This window comes from Pyxicephalus adspersus, chromosome 4 (genome assembly GCF_032062135.1).
Source record: "Pyxicephalus adspersus chromosome 4, UCB_Pads_2.0, whole genome shotgun sequence".
Taxonomy (NCBI): Eukaryota; Metazoa; Chordata; class Amphibia; order Anura; family Pyxicephalidae; genus Pyxicephalus; species Pyxicephalus adspersus.
In genome coordinates this window covers 85,813,460-85,823,796 of record NC_092861.1, presented here as the reverse complement: position 1 = coordinate 85,823,796, position 10,337 = coordinate 85,813,460, and the positions used below count along the sequence as shown (strand labels likewise).

Genomic DNA, 10,337 nt, shown 5'->3' with positions numbered 1-10,337 from the left:
AAATCTTTACTTCCCTGAATTCACTTTTGGTGATTTTGGTGACATAAGATAACTAACACACTGTACATATTCTCAAACAGAGGACTCAATTGTAATTAGAGGCAAGATTGAGGAACACAAACTAAGACTACATGGAAAAGTTTGGCAGACTGGAAAGTACCAATAGGTAAAAGTGAAATGACTTGATAGACATCAGCTTGTTCTGTTATTTATAAAGAAGAATCCCTTGTAAAAAAAAAACTCACTGTATATTTTTAAATTAGAGGACAAACAGTGATGTGTTTTGTAAGAATGCAATACCATATCTAGACCCTTCCACTAGCATTGTTTACTTATTCTTGCTAGATTTATTCTGCATGGTGAAACCAATGTCTAAATGGACAAATTGCAGTGCCAGTTTGATATCTGTCCTATTCTTGTTATCGCAGGATGCCATGTCAAGCATATGGAAAAACTTGTAATATCTAAACGCACAACTATAGTTCCCAACCAGTAGCTCATAGCCTCATAAGTTACAAATCCAAACAGCTATTGTATTACATAAACATGAACTCAATCAATTTCATGCCATACAAAAGCCTCTAGATTAGCTGCTTATTTTGTAGAAGAAACCCTTCAAAGCAGACCTTACATTTTCAATAAGGTACCATTTTGATACACATTTTAGACCCACAGTGAACTGTAGTGTTCTGCCACAGTCAGTGAGTGGAAGCGGATGGGGACTATTTTTTGCATTTGGCTACACATGGCTGTGGCAGATCACGGCATGATTCTCGAAAGTGACAAGTTGATTTAAGCTATAAAATTGCTGTTTAGGATTTACACCACAAATCCTGCACCACTGTTGTATATCAACTGCTAAGCTACAAGTCATGAGGTTTTACACCCATTGATGTAATGGTAACAATGTGCATGGTCCGGTCTGCCTTAAACACTGCCTACTGTACTTGGTTTACCTGCAAATGTGTCATCCGGTCCTGATTAGAAGATAATACAATGTACTTTTAGTGAGCACTAATTGTAAGCCAGTACTGCATCATTTACCTATTTTTGTTTTGTAGTGTAGTAATTTACTCTTCCTTATTGCTGAATAAAGCAGTTAGCAGATCAGCCACCAGAGGGAGCAAACACACCTGAAATTACACTGCTCCTGGTATTTCTGAATAACAGCTATTTGCTGCACAAGGTGCACATTCTTTATTTGTAACTTAAAACACATGCACTAGGAGGATACACTTGTGAATGTTTGCTGAAAATTAATAAATTTACCCCTATTGTGAGAACCATGACCTGCCAACTGTTACAAATGTAATGTGTGCGTCTCTTTCTCAAGTTTAAAAAAATGCTAAGATTTTTTTTTTTATCATAGGCTGATAAATAGACTAATATTTTTTTAAAACAGTATTTTTAATTATTTTACAAAAGACAGATGTGAATCTATGTGAAACCTTTTTTAATTAATTTATTACTGTAAAATCATATTAAGAACTGCAATCTTCCAGGTGTCCAGAAATCTTCAAATGTGCCAGACACAGGGAAACACAATGCTAGAAATAGGAGAGATAGATTAGTCGGTGAGTTGGTTTGTAATCAAACCCACATGACCACAATCGTCATGACGTATACGTGATCCAATCAGTGTGGATCACAACTATTACTATAAAACACCATGTCCCACACCTAGGAATTTGTAGCAGTGGAGAATTCTTTTTTTTTCACCAATGGCCATCGAGCAAAAAGTTGATTAGGGAAATTCAGATTCAAATTCAAATTTATATTATATGAGATATAATATGATATATGAGATTTATCTATGAGATGAGATATAAATGCAGAGTGCTTACAGAGTTATTATTAATAAATGCCTGCACAGCAAATTAGCTCTTAGTCTAGCCCAAGAATTAGATCTCAGTAACAAAATACAAATTGTTTGCATCTTTATTTGGGAAATGATGCATACAGCCTGAACAATTTATTGCTTTTAATCTACATACACACATTAGATGAATGTTGCCTGAGATAACCAATGTACTTTACTTCTTAAAGTTAACAGAATCTCCATTCACTTGAACACAGATTTCCCCTTTTCGCCACGTTACAGTTGACATTACTCTTTAATAAGTCCCCACATTTGGTAAATTACTGTGATAAGAAAACAGGCTTCCAAATAATTACCTAATATCATTAGGCATCCTAATATAAAAGGATCACTATCTGCAAGGAGTGTGTATGTTCTTTCTGTGCTTGCTTGGCTTTCCTTGGACACATCAGTTTCCTCCCACATTCCAAAAACATGCAGTTAGGTTACTTGGATTCCCCTCAAAAATAAAACTTGACCTTAGACTGGTAATGGCATATGACTATGGTGGGGACATTGTGAGCCCTTCTGTTGGACAGTTATTGATATGACAATGGACTTTGTAAAGTGGTGCGTACTATGTATAAAATAAATATCTAGGTGATCAGTAGCAACTTCAGCTGTGCTTTTCGGTGCAGTTTAGATGAACGCAATGGGCCTGATTTAATAAAGTTCTCCTAGGCTAGAGAAGATACACTTTTATCATTGAAACTGGGCGATCCAGCAAACCTGGAATGTATTTCTTAAAAGTCATTTGCTGTTTGTTAGCAGATCCATTCCAGGTTTGCTAGATCACCCAGGTTCACTGATGAAAGTGTATCTTCTCCAGCCTTCTACTATGTGATTCTACTATTTTCTATGGGCAAAATGTTTTTCTTTTATTATTTCCATTATTTATCAATCTATTTTATCTAACTAGAGAATTGAAAAGGATGGGGTTTACTCACTTCCACTTGGTCTTTTCATCTCATTACGTCGAAGCTGCTTTACTTGGCCTCTTTTCTTTTTCTTTTCTTCATCGGGGGCTTTTTCAGGCGTTTGTCCCAGAATGACTTTTAAAGGATCTTCCTTGTTAGAAGCAGTGGCAGAAGTGAGCTCTGCATTCTGTTTTCCTGTTTTCTTCTTCTTCAGTCTACAAAAGGTCAGAAAGGAAGTAAATTATTCCATGAGATTTTTGCATAACAGGGTATGAGAACCTTAATATTCAGAACTGCTGTGGAAGCAAATCCCTTCGAAAGGAACCATAATAATATATATAACCTAAAGATAATAATTGAAGTTATATAAAACAAGTTGGGTAAACTTGCTTCTTCAACCACTTCTTGGTTATTTTTTTAATGTACATGCAACCATTAAATCTGATGGAGATTTTAAATCTTCTCATATCTGTGTCCCCACTGGAGAGATCTTTTATTTATATCTCTGTGGCACCCATCACAGGACAAAATGGCAAGCGGAAATCTCCTTAGTGTTAAAAAAGCAAAAACCCTTTCCCATGCTATTCAACATTAAAATTTTTCAGCTGCAGTTACACTTCTGTTTCCAATGGCCAAAATATAATGTTTCAAAAAACTAAACATGTTTTGTATAAAGCTGCCCATTGACATTAGATAACTGCCAACATCCAGCCAGTTTTATCCCAAACAGATTGCAGGAATCTTTTTTTAGCTGATAACCATTGTTTCCCTAAAATCAGAAGGTTTTGTGAACTTGGCATCTGCCCACACTGAGTCATGCAGTTGTTTTGCATTCTTTAACTCTAGCTAGCCCTAGCTGCATGCACTTACTCATTAGTTCCATCACACAAGCAGCTGAACTATCATGCAACCACATGCCTCAGTGTCAGTATACCCTTAGTTTGATTTTGTCTGAATAACTGCTGTCCCCTTAATTGTTTTATAGAATCAACTATAAAGTGATTTTTATATTGAATTTGTTCAACCAAAAGCAATTGATATTGCGTGTAGAACTGAACAAAAATTTGTTCAGTTAAGTTGGAGAATTTCTTTTGCTCGCACAAGTACCTGTCGGGTTTTTGAGACCACTTAAATCAGCAGTCGCCAACCAGTGGTCCATTGACCACTTGTGGTCCTGGAGAAAATTTTGGTGCTTCGCGGCTCTGTTCCCCGTATGGACACAACCCGCCCACTCTCCCATCGCAGGCTCAGACCTGCTTGCTAAACATCCTGGGGGGATGTTTAGCAAGCAGGTCTGTAGCGCAGGGCTGTGAACATAACTTTTGTTGCCTCCACAGCCCTGGGCTACTGTCCTCCCAGGATGTTTAGCAAGCAGGTCTGAGCCTGCAATGGGAGAGTGGGCAGGTTCTCGCATCATGACGTCAGTCTGGGGGAAGTTTCTTCCCCTTTAAGTGACACACAGCTTCCCGCGCATGTGTGGTCCGGATTCCATGGATTTAGGGGTCCCTGAGGTCCGAAAGGTTGGCAACCACTGACCTAAATAATATCTGTCCACTGACCTAAATAATATCTGTCCACTGACCTAAATAATATCTGTTTGAATGCATTTTGGTGCATATGCATTTATGCCTAATTTTATTAACAAGTAAAATAAAATGTTAGTTTGCATTTGTAATGATTACTAAGAATCAATAATGTAACAATTGTGGTGTGTGGTAGTATGATCGATTTTTCAACTAATGATTAAAATGCATGTACCGCTCACCCCATAAGAGTTCTGTAATTAGGTAGCACTTACCCAGGTTCCTCCTGGTAGTGTAGCATAAAACTCACAGACTCAAACATTTTTTTTTTTTAGGGGTTATATAAACACATAAGGGTTAGGAGTGTCATACAGTAGCAATTCAAATCCACAGCAGTCCATCACAGTAATACTATAGTCTCTTCACTTGACCCCTTGGGTCCACAATGAGCCATAAAAGAAACATCTCTACACCAGAGTGGGTCTCTTCCTTAAAATACCCGACCTTAATTTTAGCTCCAACAGGATCCTGTCCTTAAGTTTCTTATGTCTGAACCCCCTTCTCCTGAAGTTTCTTCCCTTGAAGCCAGACTCTTGCACCACTGCAAACTATGATCCACTCCTCAGTGAAAAACGTCTTTACGCCAAAGTCTAGAATAAGTCTTCTAGCCAGGCCTTGGAAGCCTCCAGGGCGAGAAGCCATGTTCTTTCTGACTCCTCTAGCATTCCATGGTGAGAACACAGTTCTCTATATATTAAACGTGTAACAGAAAACCGCTAGCTCTACTCTCATACTCTTGCCCCAACTTCCCTTTCCTCCTCCATAGATATAAAAAAGTATGATGATCCTTCACAAAACGTTGTTTTGTTGGTAGGATTTTACCTATTAATACAAATGCACTCTCATAGGTAGTTCAAGTAACACTGCACCTTTTGTTCAGCACCCATACAAATACTCCCAGTATAGGTGACTGGGACATTTATAATATTGCGCCATGTTTGCTGCCTGGCATTGAATACAATGCTGATATTGAACAAAAAGTCCAGCTGATATCATCAAATATCGCATATCATAATTTTTAAAAACCACATACAAGCATCTGTCAGCAATACGTGATTCTCTATGTTATCTAGCTCCTTTTCAGTCATATGTTAGTAAAGCGGCTGTGCTTCCTGCAAAAAGTACACATGTTGTTTGGTGATCATGTTGAAAGGATTGATGATATTAAAGCAATTTGTGAATAAAGTACACAGTAGGTCTACACAAAACTATGTTTAATTAAATTTTAAATACATAAATGAAAGTGTAAAGTTCAATGTGTTTTAATCAGCTGTATATGGATGAAGCGCTGCTTGTTCTGGCTAATATTCATACCTCCCTGTCAGCAACTACAATAAATAAATCATCTGGCTTTTTGGTTAACTGCAGTCTGTTTTGCTTCCTGTGGACCCAATACCTTTTTCCTTACCAACGTCTCTGTCTCTATAGTAATAGGAAACGACAGGTGTGTTGCCTTTGTGCCTTAGGGTGCCACTGAAAAAGAACGAAACCACGGCAGCACATAGGTATAAAGGGACCCTTAATATAAAAAAACATTAACAAGCTTGGCAAGTAATTTATAAATGTGTGGAAACAGTCCTAAAAAAGATTACTTTGGATTGAGTTAATTTAAAGTATATAAATTTGCTCTGTAGAATACATCTGCCTTCAAAAATCACATAATTACTTGAATGGGGTGTAGAATTATATCAATATTCATGAAAAGCCCTAAAGATTGTTACAAAATATGCCTAAACAAACATCATTAAGGATCAATGAGTTATAAAAAAGAATACAATTCTCAATAAGCCACACTTCTGCAATATACATTATAACAGGAATTGAACATCCCCCCAGAGCACCATTAAATATACTGGTATAGGCAAACTCTTGGCACAAAAACTTTTATTGAAAGATATTTATTATTTGCAGTAAAAGGATATAAAGCTAATATGTCTTTGTCAAATGGCTTTATAACCTACAAAAACCCTCAAAAAATATCAGCTCCACATAGCCTGTGCAGAGAGCAGAGATGCATCCACTATAGACTCCCCACAGAAAAGATGTCAGGTACAAGACTGGCCACCTTACACAAGGTGAAAAAAGCTGTCTGGTCTTAAGCACAGGAATTTTCGCACAAAGGAAATGTTTTACACTAGATTACCGCATATTTCTGGAAGAAATGAACAAAGCACACTAAGATCCAAAAAATGTACCCACCTGGTAAAAATAAAATCATATGGCACAACCTCAACAACAATGTTGAGACTTTTTGATGGCACATGCTGAAAAACTGGTCAGTATTATGGGCATGATGGATACAACCAAATACAATGGGGTGCGGAGAAGTTTGTGGCTTTGCCCCCTTCCAGATGAGATAGAAAAATGAGTGTGGGAGGGCAGATGACAGCCTAATATCCTAATATGTAACTGTGCAAATATCAGGTCTTTGCAATTCCTAAAACTGTTTTTTTCATTTAGTGAGAAGCTGTGATGGCAGAGACACAAGCACGTTTTACGTTGTTGGAGTTACGGGCCGTCATGAAGTTTTTGTTTCCCCAGGGAAAATCAGCACAGGACATTCACAGTGAGATGTCACAAACACTGGGGGAGAAGTGTCCTTCCTACAGCACTGTCAAAACCTGGATATCTCGTTTAAGACTGGGCATTTCACGGTTGAAGATGAGCCCCTCAGTGGGCACCCCCCAACCTCAACTGCCCCGGCAACCTGTGATGCTGTCCATGAGCTGATTATTGAGAACCGGCCAATATCCGCAAAAAAGATAACCCAGATACTTGATATCTCACGTTAGTGTGTTGGGTGTAGCGAAGTGGATGCCAAAATGTTTGAACAGTGATCAGAAGAAGGAATGCGTTGAATCATCCAAAGCCCTTTTGGCCCATTTTGAAGCTGCACAGGACGTTTTGGCTAAGTTAGTGACTGAGGATGAAACCTGGCTCAACATCTATGATCCTGAAAACCAAGGAACAGTCAAAGGAATGGCGTTACAGTGGGTCCCCGCACCCGAAGAAGTTCCGAACCTAGAAATCAGCCAAATAAAGTCATAGCGTCTGTTTTCTGGGACAAAGACGGTATTCTGTTGGTGGACTACCTACCTCAGGGCTCTAGTATCACCGGGCAGTATTATGCTAACCCCCTGGACCAGCTGAAGGAGGCAATTATGACGAAACATTGTGGAAAGTTGACCAAAGGGATCCTTTTTTTGCAGGACAATACACCTGCGCACACGTCCAAAGTTGTGGTTGCCAAATTGAACGCCCTGGGTTTCCAATTGGTCCACCATCCCCTCTACTCACCTGACCTAGCCCCTTCGGTCTATTATCTGTTCCTGAATTTGAAGAAACACCTGAATGGGCAATGTTTTGGGGAAATTTCTGACGTCAAAGATGCTGCTGAGAGCTGGCTTGCGGCCCAACCAAAGGACTTTTATTTGAACGGTCCAGAAAAGCTGCAACTAAGCTGTACCAAGTGCATCAGTTCCAGGGGGGAATGTGTTGAATAAATGTGTTATTTCATAACTCTGGCTCTCTTCTTTCTGGGCAAAGCAAGGAACTTCTCAGCACCCCCTTGTACACTTTGAAAATCAGACTCGGATGGCCTAAAGCCAAATAAAACACAAAACTGAAAAAGGCAAAGGCAAAAAAGCTATCAGGTTGATAAGTACAAACAGTATATAGAAGAAAAGTGGTGGATAGAATACCTGTCTCACTGATCTAATGTGCTTGCAAAATATGCTGTAGATTTTTTTCACTGATCACTGGACTTAACCAGCAAGGAGGGATCAATCGTAGGTGATCATATGACACCTAAAAGGCATAGCATGTACCTTCTATAATAAAGAGCTGTATGCTCCCCATTTTTAAAAACTTTACTTTATTTTTAAGTTAAAAAAAGGACAGCTAATGCAATCATTTTCTTTTTAATTTGAAAGTTTATTTACAAATTAACTATTCAATATTAGCTTTACTTCGGCTTTAATCGGCTCAGTCAAACTCAATCTTCTAGGAATCTTAGTGACATCTGACAGTTGCTGTTGAATGCAGCATTTCACAGAGCCCCATGAACATACATCCTACGCAACTCAACATAAAAAATTAGCTAGTCACTGAGTACAGATAAATAAAAAACAAAATAATAGTAGGAAAGCAAAACAAAAAAAAACACACCCCAAAGCAAAAAGAATACATAACAACTAAACTTTTCCAAGAATATGAATATTCCATCATAAATTGCCACTTTTTTTTAGTTGTATTCCTTTGACTACTCAGTATAACATATTAGATAAGAAGCCATCTGGAATCTGACTAGGCCATGGAGTTCTCTCCTGAGAAGAGGGACAAGAGACATGTCATAGTGGCAATGTCTGTTTTACACTGCTTCTCTACACATACAGCAATGTATATTCTCCATTCTTCATATGCCGGAAAAACTCATATGCAATACATATCCACAATACATGCACATTCCCCGTGTTTTATTCATTTAGCCTTCAACTACAAAAAAAAAGATTGCAAATAAAAATAAAAAAATCAGAAATATTCAGATTGTTTACTAGAATGTTTATTAAAAGCATCAGCAAGTCGCAGAATGGCACAGGTTTTATCCTCTAGCTCTAGGTCATCCTACGTCATCAAATCCTTTCTTCTCCAGCCTGATTGTCCCTGCCCTCTTTACATTTAGAAGTTTTCCATTCTTTTTCAGTTCTTTCAATCATGGGGGCCCATAATCACATGTGGACATTACATAGGTCATTCTGCTTTTTTAGGATGGTCTGTACAATTCTTCCCACAGTTGAATAGAAAAGCACAGAAACTTGGTGAAATTATAACAGAGTTGAAGAAATGTATAAAATAAAATAGGAAAGGTTCTATTTGAAAATGGCATGATTATATTGATAAAGGGAAGGGGGCTCCTGCACTTTTATGCTTTCTGGAAACTGTGTTAGTCGACTAGTTAAAACACTGCTGTCCACATCATTCTGGTCTAATATTGCTATAATTCATAATTATCTGATAATAAAAATAGCCCTGAACATAATAACTACAGAGAGGTGGAATATTCAAAACACCACAGACCAGCCTTTGTGTAACCTCCTAACCCTTGAAGAATCCTTTTATTAATTTTCAGGTCTCAGGAGACCCCTATTAAAGCCAATTTATTGAGCATCAGTGGGCAAATGCCTTATGAATTGGTGTCTAATGGAAAAGATGCCCCGTTGCAGTGGTGGCTGGAAAACCACCTTTATAAACAGCTCAAAACATCATTAGAGCCATGGAGCTGGCTCTACCGAGTGGTGTTCGATCCAAAACTATGCAAGTATCATTATTTTGGGAGGTCAATCAGCCACAGTTCGAGAAACCCCTAGCAACGTCTGGAGTTACGCCGGTTCAGAATGGCTGGTCTTCACAGAAGATTAATGTGGCATGAAATAAGCCCAAAAACAAAGAGGAAATAAAGCTTCTGCCTGTAACTTACCAACAATTGCACATCTTAGTAGATGAAAGGAAAAGAACGAGAATAATTACCAAACCAAATCACTGCATAAACTGTAATTTTGTTATGTCTTCATGTTTCCAATTACCCTTTATTAAGTTTGTTATGGCCCAGCACTGTCCATGAAAAAATCAATATACACTGAGTTTGAAAAACCACAATGCAGAATGCAGTTGTTTTATCTGATTTTACTCCGACATTTTCACTAAAACTGCTATTGCAGCACACGAATGTCTTATATATGAAACTATGGAATTTCTGACCTGCTGAGAAGACTTCACAGAGTCACTGCTCCCTTCAATAAGTCAACATGTTTTTATTCCTTTTTCTAATGCTTATGTTAGCAATAAATATGTATCACAGATGCATCATAAAATGTGTGCATTAGAGAAAGGAATCAAATTCACAGTTTAAAAAACTTGGGGATTTGCGGCTAATTACTACAGACTTCATTCAGCTTTCTCTTTTTCTCCAAGCATCTCATT

The 10,337-nt window shown here is 38.0% G+C and overlaps 1 protein-coding gene across 1 annotated transcript in view; it reads right to left on the bottom strand.

Annotated features, from left to right (window-relative positions):
- The window catches only part of LOC140329822 (nuclear receptor coactivator 7-like), a gene marked incomplete at its 3' end in the record, with an annotated part of 47,148 nt that overhangs the window by 12,406 nt on the left and 24,405 nt on the right, over nucleotides 1-10,337 (bottom strand). Inside the window, exon 3 of the mRNA XM_072410216.1 lies at nucleotides 2,806-2,990. Coding sequence (XP_072266317.1) covers nucleotides 2,806-2,990 — 185 coding nt within the window. The remainder of the gene's footprint in view (nucleotides 1-2,805; nucleotides 2,991-10,337) is intronic.